This window comes from Castanea sativa, chromosome 7 (assembly GCF_040712315.1).
Source record: "Castanea sativa cultivar Marrone di Chiusa Pesio chromosome 7, ASM4071231v1".
In the NCBI taxonomy this organism is placed as follows: Eukaryota; Viridiplantae; Streptophyta; class Magnoliopsida; order Fagales; family Fagaceae; genus Castanea; species Castanea sativa.
This window is the reverse complement of record NC_134019.1, coordinates 42,724,931-42,748,720: the sequence shown is the minus strand read 5'-3', so window position 1 is coordinate 42,748,720 and position 23,790 is coordinate 42,724,931. Positions and strand designations below refer to the sequence as shown.

At 38.1% G+C, this 23,790-nt stretch overlaps 1 protein-coding gene and 4 long non-coding RNA genes across 6 annotated transcripts in view; 4 read left to right on the top strand and 1 right to left on the bottom strand.

The window, feature by feature from the left end:
- Window positions 1–23,790, bottom strand: part of LOC142643003 (uncharacterized) — a 45,324-nt gene that overhangs the window by 13,705 nt on the left and 7,829 nt on the right. The window lies entirely within an intron of this gene.
- On the top strand, window positions 7,896–9,876 carry LOC142643103 (serine/threonine-protein phosphatase 7 long form homolog). Its single transcript, XM_075817647.1, has 4 exons — window positions 7,896–8,227; window positions 8,324–8,414; window positions 8,585–8,983; window positions 9,112–9,876. The coding sequence occupies exons 1-4, from the start codon at window positions 7,896–7,898 to the stop codon at window positions 9,874–9,876; spliced, it is 1,587 nt and encodes a 528-aa protein (XP_075673762.1).
- Window positions 10,543–11,135, top strand: LOC142642142 (uncharacterized). Its single transcript, XR_012845596.1, has 3 exons — window positions 10,543–10,700; window positions 10,827–10,971; window positions 11,077–11,135. It is a non-coding gene; the product is annotated as an uncharacterized LOC142642142 (long non-coding RNA).
- LOC142642931 (uncharacterized) lies at window positions 11,327–11,803 on the top strand. Its single transcript, XR_012845775.1, has 3 exons — window positions 11,327–11,357; window positions 11,458–11,537; window positions 11,658–11,803. It is a non-coding gene; the product is annotated as an uncharacterized LOC142642931 (long non-coding RNA).
- Window positions 12,789–16,099, top strand: LOC142642237 (uncharacterized). Its single transcript, XR_012845622.1, has 5 exons — window positions 12,789–12,846; window positions 12,939–12,993; window positions 13,072–13,163; window positions 14,215–14,510; window positions 15,971–16,099. It is a non-coding gene; the product is annotated as an uncharacterized LOC142642237 (long non-coding RNA).

Below are 23,790 nucleotides of genomic sequence, written 5' to 3'. Positions count from 1 at the left end.
ACCAAAATTCTTCATCATCTACCGTATTAGTAGCTACAAAGAACATGTAATTGCAAAAGCCAACAAATATAAGAAAGTAGAATTGTATGTTCAATTCATTATAAAAACTAGTATGTAACCTATGTTTACGCATAAGAATTTGTCAATTGTGGTGGTGATATGGGTTATTTTATTTTTTTCAAAATATGTAAAATTTCTTAAGTCATAGGATTAGCTAAAAATCATGATAAAATTTTATAAGTAAGATATAACAACACTTATTTATTATTTTTTATTGTGTTAATTCTTCGAATTTTTTTTTTTTTTTTTTTGGAAGACTTTTGGCAGTGCCTGAACTTCTTTGCATTTTTTTAGAAGTAAATTTTTTTAAGAAGTCTTTTAGTTATAAGATAATGAAATTCCTTTTAGAGAGATACATTATTTTAAAAAGTATTTTAGTAGTATGACAATAATTTTACAAAGTTGGCTCTGCCACCTGCTAAACGTATACCAAATTAGCTATGTCACTTTATATAATTTATATAAACCATATGGCTGTTACCAATCTTAGCCAAACAAAGATAAGTATATAGGGAGATAATTTTTTTTTTTTTTTAGAAAGAAGTCATCCATTATATAAAATTAAAGGGCGGCCAAATCAGCCTGAATAAAAGGTAAGGTGCGAGGTGAAACATCCTCTATCCACACAGTACACTTGGACATGATCAAAGCTAGCCTAGCTAAACTATGAGCAACTTTGTTGCCATCTATCCATATGTGAGAGTATGAAAATTCTGAAAACAAATTTGAAAAGCTAATAGAAGGAATTTTAAATTGATTCCAATGATGAAGGAGTGATTCACTTAAATGAGGAGACCAAGAAAAAAAGAGAAGTATTAGTTCTGAGTATAGTATTGAATTTTAAACTCTATAATTCAATTTGCTAACTACTGAAATACCTTAGCAAATTGAATTTCTACAGGCACGGATACTACTAAAACTCCATCATTCAATTTTCCAATAGCAGAAGGTAAAAGTTCGGAGGAGTTTGCTATGACGGCTTGGTTAATTTGGAGTCCAAGAAATAAGTTAAGAGCCAATGAACCAGCTATCCCAAGCTCAAAGCTTGCTCACTCCGCGGTGTCTCTGTTAGCTAAGTTCCAGCAGGGGAAGCAGCGGCATACTTCTTATCAGAGGGCTCTTCTTGTGAGATGACAACCCCCTCCAGCGGGTTTAGTGAAGGTGAACTTTGATGGGGCGGTGTTTGCAAAGGAGCAAAAGGGTGGCATTGGGGTAGTCATTCGCAGCAACGAAGGGCAGGTGCTAGCTACTTTGTCCAAGAAGGTCCCCTTGCCAGCATTAGTGGAAATCCTGGAACTGTTGGCTTCCCGGAGAGCTGCTATTCTTGCTAGGGAGCTTGGGCTTCGAAAGGTGTGCTTTGAAGGCGATGCTGAACTCGTAGTGAAGAGCCTGCAGCCTGGGATGGACTCGAATGCACTAGCTGGCCACTTAGTAAAAGACTTTACGTCTATAGGGGTTTTTTTCAATCCTATCCTATCATCCATGTAAGGCGGCAGGGTAATTATGTTGCCCATGCTTTAGCTAGGGATGCTAGGTTATCCTTTCCGTTAAGCGTTTAGGGTGAAGTTGTTCCTCCAAACATTTTCAAGTTTGTTGTAAAAGATTTGCCTTAGTAATATTTTCAGCCCGGGTGGGGCTGTTTCTCAACAAAAAAAAAAAATTCCAACTACTAAAACTCTATCACACGGATAACACAATATAAAACAATAATATTAATCCTGTCTCAAACATAAAAAATAAAAAATAAATAAAAAACCAAATCAATTTTAAACTTAGAAACAAACAATCATATATCAATACAAATACCCACAACACAAAAGAGGTAGTAACAAAATTAAAAAAGAAAAAAAAGAAGCAATAAAAAAGAACAATACTATTAATATAATTCTTACATTGAACTATTATGCAGGGCAATCACAAGAACAAAGGTCAAGAGCAACCGGGATTTAGAGATGCCTGAATTGAATCATCCAGCTTTTTAGTATTAATATAGTGTGAGGAGAGGAAGAGATGGAGTTGGAAAGCCAAAGTCTAGCGTTATGAAGTTGAAGGGTTGCCATTTGAGATTCTAACCATGGAACACAAAGGGTTCACCAGTTAGAGAGACCATCTTTAATACATTAAGAAAAGATGTTCACAAGGGCCAAAAAGACTATATCATAGGAACTTAGACCACCTATGCGTTGGTAAATGAAAACCACCTCAACCGGATCAGGATAAACAACAATTTCGAATCAGGCCGCCCCTTGCCTTGAAAGAATTCACATGCAGTCACTAGCTTCCCCAAAAAAATGAGATTTCTAGTATCATTGTTTAAGTGTTGTGGAAATATGCGCGGGTTAAAAAGTGTTGTGGAAATACGTATTGTGGTGTTTAAACATTGAAAACGGTTGTTTAAACACCCCTACCAAACACCCCGTAGTAATCCCAAATTATAATATACTAAGTCTCTGAGCATACGCATGCTTATAGGCTTTTTTATATTTTGGGGAAAAAATTAATAATTTTCATCCATTATAATTTGATATTACTACATTTTCTAATCACAAAAAAACCTAGAGGCGTGATGAGTATTATTCGTTTACGGGTGAATACATAAAATAACCAAAATAAGTTAACATGATCTTTTGGGTAATAGTAAAAAGAGTTAATGAGAAGAGGTTAAAGAGGCTAAATGCAATATTAGAGTGCCACATGGCAAGAGGCTTAATGCTTGATGTCTTCTAAAATGGTGAAATCTAAAGCTTGATTGAAAAATATGAAAAACAATTAGTGTGCATTTGCGTAGCGGCAGGTGCGCATTTTGCATTTTTTTCCTGAGTCCCGCACACTGTTCACGGACCAACAAGTACGAAAAAAACACAGCAGTAACTTTAAAACTAGGTCCCACAAGCACTATTCATAGTTTAAAAATTATTTTGCTACAGTGTTTTCAACAATAAGTTTTCAGTTTTTAGCAATAAGTAGTATCCAAACAAACCCTTAGTATTGTGCTAAATTTTTTGTCATAGATGATGGATGATTGTATCTAAAATGTGCACTGGTATATATATCATTGTAAAACTTAATAAATAATTAATGTATGAGTGAGACACATTTGAAATAATAGATAAACAAAGAGACACATTTGAAATGTTAATTTTATCTACTAAAAAAATAATAAATAATTTAATTTTGACAATTACTTGAAATTAGAAAGAAGAAAACGAAAAGTTGAAATCAATTAAGGTCGTTGAATAGTCAAATATTTGTATCTAATGAATAATGATGTTTGTATGTGTATTTAATTATATTATATAAAAAAAAATCATAAAGAGAAAAAAGATTTAAAGAGAAAGAAAAAAAAAGGTAAAAATGCAAAATTGACCCTCTAATATTCAGTCTTTTTCATTTCAGTCCTCTAACTTTCAGTTTTGTCATTTCAGTCTTCTAACTTTCATTTTTTATCAATTTGGTACTCCGTTAAACTCTAATTATGTCATACCGTTAATTAAGCATGTCGTTTTGGCTCTTTTTTTTATATATAATAAATTTCAAAAAAAGAAAAAAAATAATCATTCCACACCCAAATCACTCGCTGAAAAAGCCTGGAACGCTCTAAAGAGAGCTCCGCTTTTGATTCCTATCTTCAACCATTGCTACGTTCCTTGTAACCCGTCTTTTGCTGGGAACGCGATTTTCTTCGTGGACGAGAATCGGATCTTCTGTTGCGGTTTGGATCCATCCGATTTCTTCGAGCGCGAGTCTCTTCCGGAGCTCCGAGTCCGATCCTCAAATTCTCTAAAGGCAAAGATCCGTGAGCGAGAAATCGGCCGGTTCGTCCTCCAATTTCTCACGTAGAAGTCTGTACCAAGTTGGATAGGCCGGAGAAAGGACACCGAGATGGGTGGAGTTCTGGAGCGACGCAGCCGTAGCCCGGCGCCGGAGAAACTCATCGTCGTCGTCGTCTTCATAAAATGATTATACATATACTCTACTTTAGACATTGTAGACAGTGTAGAGGACATACTTCTGTCAAATCCTATTATGTAATATCTTTCAATTTTCCAAGGAAGAACTTTGCCTGTAAATGGTTCCTTGGGTTTTTAAGTAAATCATGCACCTAGTAATTGATATGTGACAGCAAGCATGTTGTACTTAGAAAACTTAATTTGATTAGTTGAAAATTGTACCTGAGTAGTGTCACCAATGTTGATGATATAAGCATCTGGGGTGGATTTGACTCGAACCCACTCTCCATCTGTTTTTCGCTTCACTTCCAATCCTCCAACATCATCTTCGTTGAGGATGGTCAAGACACCACTATCCTGGTGTATACCAAGACCAAGAGCTAAATGAGGGGAAGGGGAAGGGGAAGGGTAAGGGTTATAGTGATTGAGTCGGATGTAGCTGGTTTGATCTTTGAAGAAGCCATGGAACCTATCTGCTGGCAAGCCTAGGCTTAGAGCAACAAGTTCCATCAACTTGTAAGCTAGCTTTACCATCTCTTGAGTATATTCTTGGCATACCTCCCTGGTTAGTGGTCAAGGGAATCCATCAGTTCACATGGATTGAATCCTTAATTTGTCCTCAAACCAGACTTCAAATTTGTTTTTCACTCTAAAAGAAGAAACAATTTTTTGCATAAACTTCTCCTATTTGTTAGTAGTATTTATTGCATGACTGAAAACAACAATCCATACTCAATCAGCACTCATATGGAAGAAAGAGATTAGTATTAGAGTGAAGCCAAATTTGATATAGTACCTTGTCAAATGATCTAGTATACATCTTAAAATACAGATTATTATTATTATGATTATAATTTTATATCTCTCTCCTTTAACTGTCTATTCAAGTCATCTTCCATCTGTCACTAAAGGGACTTTGTTGCCATTTACCGTTAGACATCTAACATTTTCGTTAGTTGTCACTGTTTAAAAGTATGTAGGAAACTAGCATCTCGAGTTTTATAAACTCGAGATCCAAGTAAAAATCGAGCTTTTAAAACTCGATTTTTAGTGGTCGGCTATACCTTGACGTGGACAAATTTTCCACGTGTAGCCACGTAGAAATCGAGTTTATAAGACTCGAAATCTACACTCCCATTTTCAAACCCCCCGCCCCCCCCCTGAAACAATCACACTCTCTCAACCTCACTCAAACACTCAGTCACACTCTCTCAATCTCTCAAACGCTCTCTCTGAAACACTCTCACTAAAAATTAAAACACTCTCCCTCAAACACTCAGTCACCCTCAACCCCTCGGCGTGACCCAACTACGCTCAATCGCCAGGTGGGTTTTTCGGTTTTTTGTTGAAATTTTGTTCCTTTTTTGTTTTGGGTGTTCAATTGTGAAGAAATGTGATCTGGGTTTCTCTTATTTTAATTGGTGAAGGTTGATTTCCTGTCTAATGTTGGTGGTTTTGTTTGATCATATGGGGAATTGATGGTTAATTTGTGTTTTATTTGGCTGATTTTTTTCTGGGTTTTGGTTGGATTTATATGAGATTGGTTTTCGTATATGAGGGACACAAAGCAAAGATTGGATAAAAGATTTTGCCAGAAATTGTGGGAATCTTTATAGTGTTTTGATTGAAATGTGGGCTTTTAGAGATGGGATACTATTGGCCAAGGAACTAAAAATTACAAGTTTGATAGTGGAACTTTATGCGTTAGTTGATGAACAACTCCATTGTCAAATTTTTATTGGAGCCAGTAATCCCTGGAACTTTTTGAAGACTTCCCTAACTTGCAGATTGTGCACACATACTGGGAAGCCAATTTGTGCTGATGATTAATATTAGTCATACTCTGGATAGCTGAAATTAGCTCAATATTTTATCTTAGTTATTCATTGGTTACTAAATTATGGTTATGAGCTTTGGCATGAGTGAGGTTAGTTGAGTTGAGTTGAATATCTTTGTTCATTGATGAGATAAAGAAAACATTACACTGACCTTCCCTCTTTCCTCGGTTAGTTGATGATACAAGGATCTCCCTTGTATTTGCAGAAATTTTATTTACCTTTCTTACCATTGTTAAGAACGAGGAATGGTTGTTGTGCTGGATGTAGGGTTTATAATTCTGCAATTAGAGGTAAAGGTTTCAGTTTTGTAGAAGGTGCCAGAAATGGTGAAGGTGATTTTCTTGATGATGTTGGTTATTGGATGAACTTTTGAATTCAGTGATAGAGATGAGTAAAGGATTGAGGATGAAGACAAGAACAATGGTATCTCTTGAGCTGACAACTCTACTTGGGATATATACTTCTAATTTTAGAAGTATAAGGGAGGTCTTTGTATATTTATCTAGGACCTGGGGCCAAGGGGGATTCTCCCTAATTTAAACTACGAAATATAGATTCTTAGAGCCTCAATATTTTAATTTTTCTTCATCATCAGAAGGGTAAAAAAGTTTTAAATATTTGTGGCCAAAAGTTAAATGTTTGAAATGTTCATTGAGGTTAATGAACTCAGAATTTTCCTGTAGATAACATGTCTATTTGTATATCTTTTAGAATAAAAAAAAAATTGAAATGAATCACTTTGCTTTGAAGTGCTTATTATTATTATTTTTTTGGGCACCCAACTTGCACATTTCAGATACTTCCCCATGAACATTAAGGACCTTGCTGGCAGCATAGCAACATTGGCAGATTGGCTAATGTGGACAAAGTTGGGTGTTTGATGGATATAAATTATCTATTATGTTCAGATTTTATTTTAATTTTTTGCTAATTAGCTCTGTAAATGACTCTGATTGTGGTTTTGTTTATGTCTCCTCTATACATTGGTTTTTTCTTTGTTCTTTTTTGGACACATTAGGGGATTTTTTATTTATTTTTAATCAGATGTTTGTCTGGGATTTCCTGGTTTTGTGGTTATTTTTATTCATTATCATTTAGGACGTGCGTGGCTATTTTTCATCCAAGAAGTCACTGTATAGCTTTGAAGTGTATTTGTTCTGACTATGTGTCTGGCAACTGCTGCTTGATCCTATTAGTTTAATATGCTGTTATTTACTTATTTTTATCTTTATTTTTAGTTCTGCAGATAGATACAACAAGAGAATAAACTACAGAACCTTCTTTTCATTTTTAGTCACATTTACTTGCATGTAGAATAGCATTCCTTTGCCCCCACACTATTAATGATCTCACAGTTGAGTATCTGAATGTTTGCAGTATGGAGCCTCGGATTGATGACGAGCCACAGGTCTTGCACCCTGGTCCACTTGACGAGTCATTGTTGACGCGACAACGATATCATCGATCAGAGGACATTTGGAATGGCGAGGTGAAATATCTAGTTCTAACAATCGCTTTAATTTTTACGTTGTCTTTGACTTTTAGTTAGCAAGTTCTTTCAAAACACAATTTGTAGTTGTAATAACCGCTATAATTTTTATGGATTTTGCAGGACCCGGGCCCACTTACGTGCCGTGGTCGCACTAAGGAGATGGCAAGCATTCAGATGGAAGATAATCGGGTGATTGACATTATCAAGTTGCTAAGGCTGGAAGGATTGTTTAGGGCCCCTTCCAGAGAGATAGATCATTGCCTAATTTCGGCCCTAGTTGAGCGATGGCGGCCGGAGACGCATACGTTCCATCTTCCACATGGTGAGATGTCAATCACCCTACAAGATGTGGAGGTCATTTTCGGACTTCCTATAGATGGTGAGGTCTTGGTTGGGCCGACTGCTGTGGTGGATGGGGATTGGCGAGATCTGTGCATGGAGTTGCTTGGTTTTACTCCGGCGAATGACAACAAAACTTTGGTGGGGCAAAGAATTCTCATCAGCCGCCTTGTTCACGCCATTGCAGTGCCAGCATCGCCTCATGACGCAACGGAGATGCAGATACACCAGTATGCTCGGTGCTACATTTTAGCGCTGCTAGGGGATAAGCTTTTCATGGACAAGTCGGGAGATAGGGTGCATTTGATGTTCTTGGCGTTCCTGCATGACCTTCGTGATCCGCCACAGTATAGTTGGGGTAGTGGTTGCTTGGCCTGGTTGTACAGAGAGTTGTGTCGGGCAAGCGAGAAAGGGGCATCGCAGATTGGTGGGGCGTGCACATTGGTCCAGTATTGGGCATGGGCAAGGTTGCCATTCTTGTGCCCGAGGATAGAGCCCCCACCTGGATGTGATTATGGCCCATGGCCATATGCTCCACTTGCATTTAAGTAAGTATTTTTCTAATATTGTGTGTGCAATGTACTTTTCTTAGTAACTATAACATGGGTATTATCTTATCTTATGTTATTCGCTTCTAACTGTAGGTGGGTGCGGGTGCCAAGCTCGAAGAGTAGGCCATCCGGCATGGCCTTGATCCACTATCGCGAGCAATTAGTTAGAATTCAGCCGGACCAAGTATGACAAACAAAAATTCTGTTTGGTTATGTTAATTTTCCTTAAGAATATGATTGTTTCATCCTTTAACACATCTTCTGTTTCAATTTTTGTTTTTCCCTTTATCTATGTATTCTCCCTTGTTTTAATAAACTTGATGTTATGATAATTGTTTTTTGTTTCTATTGTAGATTGTGTGGCAGCCATACGAGGCAGACTTCGGCCACCTTCCTGACTTTTGCGTTGCAGGGAGGGATACGTGGACGGCAAGGGTGCCACTTGTGTGTTTTTGCATAGTAGAGATACACCACCCAGATCGTGTCCTTCGTCAGTTTGGGTTGGCGCAAGAGCGACCCGACCATGTTGTGTACGATGAAAGACTGCATAGAATAGACTTGCGTGGGAAGGTGGAGAAGAATTGGAGGGAGGAGCATGGACCGTATATCCTTACATGGGATGAGAGACGACAACGACTTTGCCATGCACCTCCTCAGACTGGTGAGATGCCTCGCGATCATGACTATTACCGCTGGTACCGTCCAGTCACTCGAAAGTATGTCGACCGCAACAGCGCAAAATTAGATATATCGGTAATGTGTTCTAATTAGATATATCTTAGTTGAGTGTTTAGGTAGATTAATAAGTACTATATTATCCATTCTACAATTGATACGTAATTGTCTCAAATCTAATTGTACTGGTTCTTTCTCGGTTTCAGATTGAAAGCCATTTAGCGCTGTTGGAGATGCTTCCTGTAGGCAGCCGAGCCCACAACCATGTCCGACGCGTCCTAAATGATCTGGTTGGGCTTGGTGGTGGTCCTGCACCAAATGGAGAGGCAAACAATGGGCATGAGACTGAATCAGCAGATATTGCAACCCCAAGCACAAGCGCAGCACCTGTACGTACACCGACCCGTGCTACTGCAAGTAGGGGCCGTGGTGGGCCTGCTACAGCAAGCCCAAGCACAAGCGCAACTAGGGGCCATGGTCGGCCTGCTACAGCAAGCCGAAGGACAAGTGCAGCTAGGGGCCGTGGTCAGTGTGCAACAACCGCTCGGGTTGTAAGTAGTCCTGAGATACCTGCACCCATCCCGCACGCATCTCTCCAGCCTGAGGTCCCTCCACCCATGGTAGATGCATCTCCTCAGCCCGAGGTCCCTTCACCCACCCCACCTTCACAGCCCAGTTTCGATCTCGGTATTCATTCTCAGTTGACCCCTCCTATGCACCCCGAGACACCCTCAAACCCATCCACCAGCTCCAGTGCACCCACTTTGCCCATAGACCCACCCCGTACTGAACCCATGACAATGATCCCCACTCCTAGCCTGTACACAGAGCATCATTACCCACCTACCTCATCCTCATCTGACCCTCTAGGACCTCCAGTTGGGATTGACACTCTTCTTCGGATGCGATGTACCGGACGAGCATCCCCTTCATCGGCCCTCACCCCCACGAGGTCGACCGCAACGTGCTAGAAGAGCTCCCACTTGTGGGACGGTGGACACAAAATAGGACACAAAGGCAGCTCTATGGTACGATACCATTAATTACGATGTATAGGCCTATTTTGCGGTTCACACACCTTATCATTTCACCAAATATTGATTGTATGCATCTAATGTCTTTGCGGCACGATGATGAGCCTAAGGATGATGCCCCGCAGCCTCCTCCCCCGCCCAAACAATACACGAGGGTTAAAAAACGCAAAATTTGTGAACATTTAAAAAGAGGTTTGTTACAGAGGTAAAGTCTAATTAGATCTTTTTTCATGTTGGGGCTCGTATTTTGTGGCTGTGTGTGTTTGATGATTCATATTTTTACAGGTGTATTTTTAAAAGGAGAGATTTGCTTTTCTTAAATGGGGGTCTCTTGCTTTCCGCAACATGCTCGTTGTTCCTCCCAGTTACAGTATTGTGCATCGGGTAAAGTAGTTTGGAAGGAGAAGTGAAAGATAAGATAATGTTGGTTTAAATGTCGACCTTTGTGTATCAATCACATCACTTTTATTTCTCATTCTACATATTGAAATCATATCCTTTTTTCTTTCAATTACTGTATGTCAAATGAAAATTGAGTGTTTGATCATGACATTTTTAAAAAGATGTGGCCTGGAATGACTTGATGTGTTGAATTCACAGGTTAATCTTGAATACCTTGGACGGGTTGTGTTCAACACTGAGGGCCTACTCTATCCTGATAGTGTGGTTGGAACTGATTCCCATACAACCATGATTGATGGGTTAGGAGTTGCTGGTGGGGAGTTGGAGGTATTGAAGCAGAATCAGCAATGCTTGGCCAGGTAATTAAATTCTGCTGCTCATTTATTTTAAACTTCAATATACACTCTGTGGCTCACTTTCATCCCTGCTAAGGGAAGATTTCTGCTGCATTATACTTCTAATGCCTTCTTATTTGTCATTGACAGCCCATGAGCATGGTGTTGCCTGGTGTTGTTGGGTTCAAGTTATCTGGAAAATTGCACAATGGTGTTACTGCTACCGACTTGGTTTTAACTGTGACACAAATGCTGAGGAAGCATGGTGTTGTTGGCAAATTTGTTGAGTTCTATGGTAATTTAACTTTCTGGAAGTTGAGTTTATCTAATCTTAAATTGCAATGATTTGGTCCATGGAACTAGATAGATATGAGGTTATCATGTTTGTATATACTTGTAGGGGAAGGCATGGGTGAATTATCACTAGGCCGACGGGGCCACTATTGCCAACATGTCTCCCTGAATATGGTGCAACCATGGGGTTCTTCCTCGTAGACCGTGTCACTTTACGGTATCTCAAATTAACTGGAAGAAGTGATGAGACGGTGGGTGATTCACCGTATTCGTTCCCTTGCAATGTGAAATTCCTATAGCATTGTGTAACTTCTTTCCTTCTTAAATTTAGGTCGAAATGATAGAAGCATATCTCCGGCGAACAAACTGTTTGTTGACTACAATGAGGTAAGGGTCCTAATATATTCTCTATATTTCTTAATTGTCCGAGGTATATTTGCATCGATTTTCTTATAGGGGTAATGCTAACTGATTTCCCCTAAATAAGCCTCAACTAGAAAGAGTATACTCCTCTTATCTACAACTGGATCTTGCGGATGTTGAACCTTGTATTTCAGGACCAAAGAGGTATATACTTTATTCATGCACAGACTTGCTCTCACATTGACCCTACTTAATTCAAATTTTGGTTCTTGAACATTCCTTTGTTGTACTATTCGTTTTATAAGTAACTGCTATCTTTTGCAGACCTCATGATCAAGTGCCTTTGAAAGAAATGAAGTCTGACTGGCATGCTTGTCTTGATAACAAAGTTGGATTCAAGGTTGGTCAAAATTTTTGAATGTTGCAGCCTAATTAATTTACATGGTCTTTTGATTTTTTTTTCTTGGAAGATGATTTATTTATTGTTCTTTATCAGATAACTTATTAAAAAATTGTATAAATGATGCTTTTAGTTTTGATGTGTATGCATTATGGAAGGTTGAACCAATAATACAAATATTCAGGACAGGATTAGTTCCTTATCTGTTACTAGACTGGGGTATCTGGTCTAATCAAGGATTGTGTCTTCTCCTTTACAAATTGTAAGGACCAAATTTAGATATCATCATCTTAACAGTCAATGCTGGATTTCTATTGTCATTTCTATCAGCACGTTCCAGTCCCAGTCTCCCCTCACTTTTGGCCAGATTCCATGATCCTCATTGCTGTGGTTACCTCATGTCCAAATCCATCGTAATGAACTATCATTGACTGTCTCTAATTGACCATTGGCCCCACCTATTGGACTATTGCTGAACGTTAATTCCACAACCATTTGGCTGCTCACTGCTGTCCCATCATCATTCATTCAGCTTTGTATTGTAATAAAAGACCAATATTTTTTTCTCTGAATTTTAGTATTGTAATAAAAAAAAAGGGTAGAACTTCAAGGACCATTCCAATTACTCCAAAATATAAATAAAATAGAACTTATGTGAACTGTATAAATGGATCTTGAACTGAATGATTATGTCAATTCTGAGACTTTTGAGTGTTTGGCGAAGGTCTAGAGTTGTAAATATTCTCATGTCTGAAAGGTCTACTTAAGGCTATTTGTACAAACCTCATAAAGCAGCCTCTTGAGGCATTTATTTATGTTGAAACATGGCTGCAGATTGCCCCATTTGATCCCACTAAAAAGAAGAAGAAGAAGAAGGTTGTAATCCAGGACTCTGCTGATGATTCTGTGGACAGCTTAGCCGAGAAGACTGAAAACTTGTCGTGTATCTGAATTGAATGAATTTTAATTATCTGATGTTGTTCTTCCTTTAATTTTATGTTAGAATGCCATTGCATGCATTAGATAGCTAGAGGCTTGATATTTTCCTCATTTGTAGTTTCTGATGGGCTGGAAAGTACGTTCTCTGGTTTGAAAAAGAAGAAGAAGAAGCCAGTAAGTGGTCTTGGTACCTACAATGAACAAATGTGTGTGTGTATTTATATGTCGGCAGCAGTAATAAAATTTGATGGTTGGTGTGATTGTAGGTTGAAGCCAGTTCCTTAAATGATGAGAGTGGGGATGCTACGGAAGATTTGGATGGTAATTTGATGCATGTATAGTCTTTGAATTATGTTTTGAAAATGTTTTCACACTAGAAATCTTATGTTTTCCTTTTAGATCACATTGGTGAGGATGAAGAAGGACAAGGAATATCACTACAACCACGTTATCCTTGGGAAGAAAGTGACCGTGATTATGATTATGAGGAGGTATATTATTTACTTATGTTTTGCTTGAGCTCCCTTTTAAAGTTCAAATTATCCTTAGTTATGTGTCATAGGTTTCATATACAATGCATTTTTCATTTATTTTATTTCTTACTTGTTTTTTCTATTTCTTAACTCTGTAGATGCCTTGATGACTTAGGATAATGTGTGCCCATCAGACTATCTTGAATCATTGGTAGTTATAGAATTTTGTACTTGGACTTATGCCAACATGCTTATGATACCTTTTGTTAGGTAGAGAGCAGGGTGGAAGGATCTTTGTATCTTCTTAGTCTTGTTTATGGCAGGCTTGATCTTTCTCCCAAACCTATTTCTTCCTTCCTTATCTACTTCCTTTTTTCACATATCTTCAACAACAAAAAAATTAGCGCCTCCCCTCTATTTCTCCTCCCTGGATCAAAGTGGTGAAAACAACCCAAACTCTTTTTAACTTTGCCTCTCTGCTTTCATTATCCTGGGTCTCAGCTACTGCCATTATCAAGTGCCCTCCTACTTTTTGCATAATTTTCTCTCTATTTCCTCCTTGAGTAAGTTGGTTTGTCAAGTCAAAGTTCTGACTGTGCTCCAAATGACCTCCACACCAATATTTGCTGAATACTTTCTTTTTATTAACTATCTATCTCTCTTGCTTACTGCCTCTTCATTTAAGTGGAAACTTTGTTAAATTGTTTTGGTTGGACCTTTTTATTTTTCACTTGGGTATGCTATTTTATAGCTTTTACTATGATATGGAATGTTTACTTTTTATTGATTATTTGATTGCGCGATTGAAAAATTGAATGAGTCAAACCAATCTGAGTGCTGTGTGAAATCCTTCAACTAACATGGCTTTGTTGTATTACTTGGCCTCTGTAACAGCCGAATTTTTTTGTAGCTTGTTGAAGTGTACCCAAGTTCTTTTCCATGAATTTTATGCAATCCTTTAAGTGTATTTAATCATATCATTTATATAAGTTGACAGCATCTCATAAAAATTGATTAAGTGCTTGAGGAAAAAAAAAGACCCAACTGATGAAGTATTGATTACTAACAGGATACACCATGACTATAAGTTTTTGACTGTATGAAGAAGTAAAGAGTTTAATCAAGCATATAATGGAGATGGAGTTACTATGTTTGTTATGCGGGGTTTGATATGGGTTCATCTTCAATGGGACTTACTTTGTTGACAATGATTCTGACTCCAATCTGACTTCATCATTGAAGAAGAGCAGAACATATTGATTGAATTTGAAAGAAATATGCCTCCATTTGAGCACAGCCTTGAAGCTATTCTCTCCTTTGTCGTTTCCATTTGAGTGTGCAACTTCTTTTGCATTTTATGACAAGGTTTGTCTCCTTTAGTTCCGTTGTTTCATTTGCCCTTGTTATTTTCTTCTCTCCTCTATTTTTATTGATGATACTTCTCTAGTACAGTTGGAATTGATGGATAATAAATCTTAATCATAGATGATAATACAGCATACAGCATGCTATTGCTGTATGAGAGCAATGGGTAAATTTGAAGGATAGAAATCTACAAATCATAGATGATAAGTTGAGTGATCGTTCAGCTTAACAAACTATTTTTAGAGGAGAGTAAAGGGGCCTACAGGCTGTAGTTTTCAGTAGAATCAGTAGCCATAGCAAATGAATGACACATTTTCATACCCCTTTTTTCACTTCAGAACTGGTTCATTTGAACCAGGCTTTTAAGTAGCTAATATAGTCTAAGCCCAGGTGAAAATGGCTATCGGGCCTGCTACTAGAGGTTCTTCCTCAATCACATTTTTTGTTTTTGTGTTTGTTTTTTTTTTTTTTTTTCCCAATTTTGTCTCGTTGGAGTCAAGTGTTAACCTTTTATTGTTGTTGTTGTGCTCATGTTGCCATTATTGTGGTAGAATTGTTTGACTATGAAAACAAAATGTCACTACATTTGCGGTGTTAATCTATCATATATCAAACTGAAGTTAAATAAAATAGTAAAATATTATACGAAAATAGGCTAGCGAAAAAAAAAAATTGTAAAAATGCCTTGATATTTTTACAAGAGTAGGTCTCAGTTCAAGAGTGGCTTAGTTAATCAGACCTTTGCTGCTACACTTGGGCACTCCAGCTAGTTTCTATACATTGTAAGTCAAGTTAATATTCAATGTAGCTTCGCTTTTGATGTTGAATTATCATGTTTAAACAACCAAGTTTGGCCCTGCTTTGAATGCTAGTTCTTCTCTATTATATCTTCCAGTTGGTTAAATTAAAAGGATACAATATATTAAATAACAATTTAGTTTAAAAAAAATAAAATAAAAGTGAAGATGAAAGGAAGAATAATATGAGTCCCTTAACATGTGTGAATGTAAAGACAAAATGGTAATTTTGAGCTCAGAGAAACAAACTACAAACTCAAGATGCGTATAATCTTCATTGCACTTCCTGTTTTCTAACCAAGGTTTGAAATGGCAAGATGTGTATAAACCATCCTTCTTATTGGTTAACCTTTCAAGTCTACAATGTTCTAGATTGCCTAAGTATTTAGCGGTGTTTAAAGTAAATAATAGGGAAATGTCTAGCAAGCCATTTGTGCTGTTACAATGAATTGGGGGGTTTTGCTTTGAACCTTTCAAGTCTATGATACTTTACTAGGTTGGTAGGTCATTTAAGACAGGCTAGCCAAAAATTAAGTTACTGGATTTCCTAAATGCCTTTGGGTGGGATCTATGGAAGAATATAATTCTACTTGATTGGTTGAAGAGTTTCTTTATATATAAACCAGGGGTATTTATATGTAATTTTTTTCTATTAATTGGTAGTATTTGAATTAATAAGGATGGCTGCACTGCAACCTCGTCACAATTGGGATAGCAACTATGGCTGCTAATGAGACTCCTTTGTCCTCAAATTTTTGTGCCTAAAATTGATCTTTCTGTCCTTCAGGACCCTGTAGTTAGCTTATTTGGTAGTTTGTAACCTATACTGTGTGTATAACTTACTAATAAAAAAAGAAGAGAGATATGTGGGTTGAATTAGCATTAGTTTAGATAAATTCTCAACTTTTTTTGTTTTGACTCAGGTTGGCATCAATGTTCCTATCCCAGTTCCTTTGCCGTTCTTCTCATTTACTGGCTGTAAGGCATCTTTTGCAGGCGATCTCAATTTCTATGGTAAAATATCTTCCTTCCTTTGATCTGTAACTACATTTTTTTTTCTTTCACTGTAGTGGTTACTTGTATTTAATTGATTTTTTTATTATTTAATTTTCAGGCAAGGCTGGTGTTAATTTTTTCACCCAAATCAAAACAGTCACTCAGCAATGGAAGGATTTGCCAAGCGGCACTGGAGCTAATCTGGCAATGCCAACTTCTAAAGTGTAATAATTTATGTTAATACTTAAGAGTTTCTATTCCAGAACTTATTGTGAACTGTCCAATAAATTAATAACAAGATGCTCTTTCTTCTAAAGCTTGTGCTCAGTGGTGAAATCATATAACTTTTTCAAGGGAGACCATGGTTGTATATTGATGTTAAAATTTTTGAAGTTAATCACTTGTCTGAATAATAATAAATTTTTGACAATTTAAGGTCTATTGACAAGGCAATAAAATTCAAAAGCAAATTTTAACCATCATGTTTGATTAGCAAACTTGACAGAAATAACAACCCAAACCAAATTGATTTTTTTGTTCTCTTCCTCTTTTTTATTAAGAAATCACATTGCCTAATATTAGGATTTGTTCGTAATTGCAAGTTATCTCATATATTCGCTGCCAAACGACAAGAGAAATTTGACATATACAATTTCAAGTTCTTGGAACTCGAAAATTATCGATGCAACTACAACTCTAAAGTGGTGGTTTTTAAAAGTTTTGTTAAGATCCATTTGCACAATTGATTACCTACATGACCAGAGTGTCCTATTCCATCTGTTGCCTATAATGCGAGTGCAAAATGATGAAAAAAAAATTTGCCCAGTGAAAATCGAGTTTTAGAAACTCGAGTTCCACTGGGGAAATTTTTTTGAAACAGGGCATGCCTCTCTGCCTCTCTGCCTGAAACAGAGCATGCTGTTGGGGAAAAAAATTTGCCCAGTGAAAATCGAGTTTTAGAAACTCGAGTTCCATTTGGTCTAATTTGGTCTGATTAATCTATTTTGGTCTGATTTGGTCTGATTTGGTCTTATTTGGTCTTACTTGGTCTCATTTGGTCTGATTTGGTCTGATTTGGTCTTATTTGGTCTAATTTGGTCTGATTTGGTCTTATTTGGTCTCATTTGGTCTTACTTGGTCTGATTTGGTCTGATTTGGTCTGATTTGGATATTTTGGTCTAATTATTTGGGGGTCAGCTGTCCACCATTGCTACACTGATATTCATAGTGCTACATGTGCTGCTCAATAGCTCGGCACTGTTCAACCCTATCTAGTCATATCATTCACACTCACGTCAATACACAGATCTGCATCATTTTGCAATGCACTGTTTTCAAGGATGCAGAAGACCCCTGAAAAGTTTATGATGCATTTAACACAACTCGGTATTGTCTTGTCAAGTTCATGTCAGATGAAACACAAGCATGCTAAATACTCTTCATATGAATACTGTTCAGCTGAATAGTCATGGCAGTACACTGCAACTACTGCCTTAATAAGAGAATCTCACCGTGACATTGGGAACATTTGAACAAAAAATTCGTGTAGTGGTTTTCCGGCTGTATTGACATGACAAGCCTGAATATATTAAATTTTATTATTGAATACACAGTGGAATGAGGTTATAAATGTACCACAATTCTTTTCTTATTCCTACACCACTAACTTTGTAGGTTGAGTAAGCTATGAGTCGCAACGCCTCAACATCATCTCGTACACATAGAAACAAGTTTCAATCTACTTCAACAAATGAATCATCACAAGTTCCAGCAGATCAACAACTACAAACATACACAGACCACTATGGAGGGAAATGGGTTGGAAAGAAGAGAGATTTCGTTAATATGCCAATATACACGTACGAGAGTCTTGGAAGCGTTGGCCACATCATAGTCGGCAAACCTACAAAACTAAGTACAGATACCACCGCAATGGAGTTCACCGTAGCAAAACCACCATGGTCAACCCTATACGAGAAGAGGTGTGAGTTGGAGGTGTATTGTCGATGGCACGGGTTACGAGTTCCTAAGGCACGCTCAGCCGAGTTACCTAGAGATGAACCTGCCAACATACTTGCTCGCCTTGAACAAGAGAACAATCAAATGCAAAGGCGGCTAGACCGTTTTCATGCAGTCCAAAAAGCTAGGAAGCATCTAAAGGGGAAGGCGCAAGAGCGAGCCATGAAGTCTATTAATGAAATTACTGCGTTAGATGATGAAAGTGACATTTCGTACTTCTCGCATTCAAGCAATGATGACTTCCAAAAATTTCTACCTACGAACATTCAACGTTGTTGTTGATGTCTACACGTTTTGTGAACCTACTTGTATTAGTGTTGTTGTTGTTGTTGTTGTTGATGTCTACTTGCTCATTTTTTCCCTGCTGTTCGTTGTTGGTATGTTATGAAAAGGTGTACTTGTATTAGTGTTTGCAAGAATTATAAGTGCTTGGTGAAAATTATGGTCTAAACCGCACAACTGTGATGCATCAACACACAAGACGGCCAAAAAACTTATATTAGATCAGCAACATTCATAGGCATTTTGCACATCTGAGAGAGAGAGGAGAGTTAAAAGAGTAAGGTTAGGGATCACAAAACATAAACTTACAACAATTAACAATTTGATGTGTGTAGTTTTCAGTGTTCTCCTTTTGATCATGTCACAAACTCTGCCTGGAGTTCCAGACACCACCTGATGGCCTAATTCTAGCTTTCTGATATCATCACCCACACTCTTGCGTCCAATGCATGCATGTACTTTAATACTTATGAAATTACCCATTGCCAATATCACCTTCTCTGTCTGAGATGCCAATTCTCTTGTTGGTGACAAGATCAAGGCCTGAACCCTGTTTAATTTTAGACATTTAAAAAATAATAATAAACCAATATGATCATAAACCAACTGTAACAGAAAAATGAAACCAAAACATAGAAGCATCCCAATAGCTCCTAGCTATAGAGGTAAGTCATCATGAAACACATGATAATGCTTAGAATGGTCCATTAAGTGATATTTTGTTTACCTCAAGAAGTCACATGTCCTGATCATTAATCGATTAAAATAGTGAAGATTGTAAATCCTTTCAATGGTCTAATCTAAACTTAATGACAATGCAAATATGGACATTGTTTTTTTCTTATTTCTATGAATATCAGTGTAGCAATGGTGGACAGCTGACCCCCAAATAATTAGACCAAAATATCCAAATCAGACCAAATCAGACCAAATCAGACCAAATCAGACCAAATGAGACCAAATAAGACCAAATCAGACCAAATAAGACCAAGTAAGACCAAGTAAGACCAAATTAGACCAAAATAGATTAATCAGACCAAATCAGACCAAATTAGACCAAATCGACCGATTTTATTTTCCATTATAACTCCAGGACTAAGGGAGGACGTAACCAAAGGAACTCGAGTTTTAGAGACTCGAGTTCCACTGGGGAAATTTTTTTGAAACAGGGCATGCCTCTCTGCCTCTCTGCCTGAAACAGAGCATGCTGTTGGGGAAAAAAATTTGCCCATTGGAACTCGAGTTTCTAAAACTCGATTTTCACTGGGCAAATTTTTTTCCCCAACAAGATGCTCGTTTCAGTGCAGAGGCAGAGAGGCATGCCTGTTTCAAAAAAATTTCCCGGTGGAACTCGAGTTTCTAAAACTCGATTTTCACCGGGCAAATTTTTTTTCCCAAGGAACTCGAGTGTGTAAAACTCGATTTTTACCGGGCAATTTTTTTTTCCCGCAGAAAATGCTCGTTTCGTGCATCATTTTACAATGTAAATGCACTCAAATCACAACAAAAGTCATTCTCAATATATCACCATTCTAAACATGTCCAACCACGCTTAATTTGCAATTCTAACCATACTACTCAAATCACAATCTTCATAAAGGTACATTGGATAGAGAATTACAAGTACATTCAACAACAATCAAAAAGTTCACATAGAGCCAATACAACGTCGTCCATGGAAGGATGCCTGAAAAACGTAGAGTATTTACGTTAGGAGACAAGATAGTAAACATTAGGTAAACATCGAATGAACAACAATTATTTAACCGATGCATAAATTTTTGCCAACCTACCTAGTGTGGAACATGGCCGCTTGTGGAAGCACCGCGGACTGCGGACATTTTCTGCGGTTATGCCCGGAAGCATGACACAATCCACATGTCTGCTTCGGTTGACTCTCTATCAAATCTGCGTCCTCCCTCCGCCATCCCGGTTCTTGATCCTTATTCCTCACTCCATCCATCTCATTTCTTATTCGTGACTTCACCGGTCGACCTTTGGCCCGCAACAATGCCGGATTAGGCAACCACTTTGGCCCCATGGGATCCCTCCATAATGACTGTGACTTAGGAACCTCAAATGCATGCTCATAAGTGTTAAGGGCATGGTTCAAACCATAACATGGGTGAATATACGTGGTCGAATCAATATGTAAATAGTCACATACTCTAATTGCATGTGAACACGGGATCCCTATATTTTGCCATTTCCCACAACTGCATGTTTTTTCCCGTAACCGAACTTCGTTTATGTGGTTTCCCCCTCCTGCGCTAGACACGTTGAGTTGGGTAACTACTTGAAATATCAGCTCTTCATTGCTAAATGGCTTGAGATAGTGTTTCTCAGATTTACGCTTATTTCCATCCCACGTGGATAAGGCATATTCACTCCATTTCTTACCCTCTGACAACTCATAATGGTATTCTTTGCGCCGGTCGTGGAAATATTGAACAAGTTTGCTCCAAGTGAACTCAACCAACGCGGCAATAGGAAGGCCCCGTGCACCTTTCAAAGCACACCATTGAAACACTCGATATATTGGTTGTCATTGCTCCAAAACGTCTCCCACCATCGTATGACCGGGTCCACATGTCCACATCCTCGCTCATTAGGTATGTGTATGGAAGATAATCTTGATTCTTTTCCTTACCATCCCTCCCCGTCACCTTCTTCTTCTTCCTAATGGCCTCAATTTCCACCTGCTTAATGGAGTCCATTATGGTAGCAAATTTAACTACTCGACTAGCATATCCCGCTTTCAACGCCGCCGACTTTAGAGTCGAGTTCGAAAATGGGTGTTGAAGTTGCTAGCAACATGTCGAAGACAATATCTATGAAATACCTTTGCTTTTCCATCATCCCTTCTAGGCCGGTTGCAATGGCGTTTTTGATACCGAGATGTCGGTCGAAATTATGCAAATGCCGTCGTCGAGTATCGTGGCCAATCGTTTCTCCGAGGCATCGTAAAAACCACCTCCAACCGGACCCCGACTCACAATCCACAACAAGAAAGGCGAGAGGGAATACCTTGTTGTTAGCATCGGTTGCCATTGCGACCAACAACTTTCCCCGATATTTACCATACAGATGGGTCCCATCAATACCGATAACCGGCTTGCGTATTTGAATCCCGATATGCATGGACCGAAAGACCAAAACACATAATGCAACAATACGGTGTGATCTTCATCGGTGGGTGTGACACGATAGCAAAACTGGGTAGTCGGGTCCTGATCAATATACGCCATTAGCAACTTTTGCAGCCTTTGGTAAGATTCTTCCCAATCTCCAAACATAAGCGCAATCGCCTTTTGTTTCGCATCCCATACCTTGTAGTAAGAAGGCTTATGGCCATTATATTTCGCCTCTATCAGAGATCTGAGATGCTTAATTTGAGTGGTGTGATCCTCAAGTAACTTGTTATGGATTTCTGCTGCAATAAAATTACAACTCATCATTCTACCATCATTTCGCACCCCAGTCGGTATACACATGTGAGGACCCACATACACGGTGACCATCCATAGATTTTGGAGCTCGGGCTTCATAACTGCGTAGACATACCACTTGCACGACTCATGCACGCATTTCGCACAAAAATTTTTCCTCGTCGACCTAGTGATCTTAAAGTTTTTGTTTTCCTTGAGGGCACAAATTGTTAATACGCGCTTCACCTCCACTTTACTCGCAAAAGTCAACCCTTTGCACAAATTCATCCCCTCTCTCCAAGTAGACACAAATGGCATCTCAATATGCGAAGGATCAACCATATTTTCCCAAGTATTTGTAGAGAATGACAACGCAGGAGGTGCGTAGGCAGGGATTGTGTTTGTAATGTTTTGGACACTAATAACATTGTCTGCATCAGGTTCACCGCCGTCCAATGTCTCATCGTCATCAATGTCCCTCTCAAAGTCCCCAAAGTCCCGAAAGTCCCCTCTCTCAATCATGTCTTCATAGTCATCTTTATCGGCAAAATCTTCACCGTTAATGGCAAGATTCTCATCAACATAGTCGTCATCATCATCATCATCATCATCATCGTCATCATCATTGTTAACGACAGTAGTCTCATCAACATAGTCGTCGTCGTCATCATCATCGTCATCATCATTGTTAACGGCAGTAGTCTCATCAACATAGTCGTCGTCGTCATCATCATCATCATCTCCATCGGCATGAACATCATCATCCTCTACATGTGTAGAATACTCATATTGAGCATCCGGAAGCGCAACTTGTAAGCTTCTAGTTGTTTGTTGGATATCCTCTTGCCATCCTGCACGCGGCTCCAACTGTATGTACAACTCAATATTACTTACTTCAGATATACTCTCCAACTTGTCAAACATGATCTTCACATGTTTGTCTTTTTCTATCAGCATATACTTGTAATTAATCCGGTGCTTCATGATTTCATTTGGCATACGATAAGTAATTTGCATGTTGTACGCATCAGGATTCTTATCCAACTCTTCCATGACAAGTATCTTCAATTCATCAAGGGTTTTCAACCTACGATCAACTTCGGCATAATAGGTTTTCATACCCGGCCCCTCAAATGGCAATCCCTTGTTGGCATTGGGATTCTTAAGCGGACCACCATGGTATATGATTATAAGAATATCGTGCATTGTGAACCTGTTCAAGTCAAGTCCTATGTTAGTTAAATCACATAGTCGTAAAGTGAGGGAAAAAAGTAATGCAATCTTACCAATGAACATATTCAAGCCAGGTTATAGAGTGCCCATTAATATCTAAAGGCCAAGACGTAAACCTTCTAATCCTAGTGGATGGAGAGACGGAATTATCTATTACTCCATTGTGTGGTGACCTATAATGCCTAAAAGGGTTCTGAAAGAACTAGGTGGGTAGAGGAGCATGATTACATACCCATTCACTACATTCATTCACAACCCATTTCATACCCCAACCAATGATAAATAAAGTCAAAAAAAACTTGAAAGATCATGATAAAAATAAAAGCCTAGAAATGATGAATAAAATTTTGATAATTACATACCCATTCCCATTCATTACATTCATTCACTACCCATTTCATACCCAAACCAATGATAAATAAAGTCAAAGAAATTTGTAAGATCATGATAAAAATAAAATAATGAATAAAATTTTGATAACAAAAACTATACAAATAAATACTCAAAAAATTAACACTAACAAAA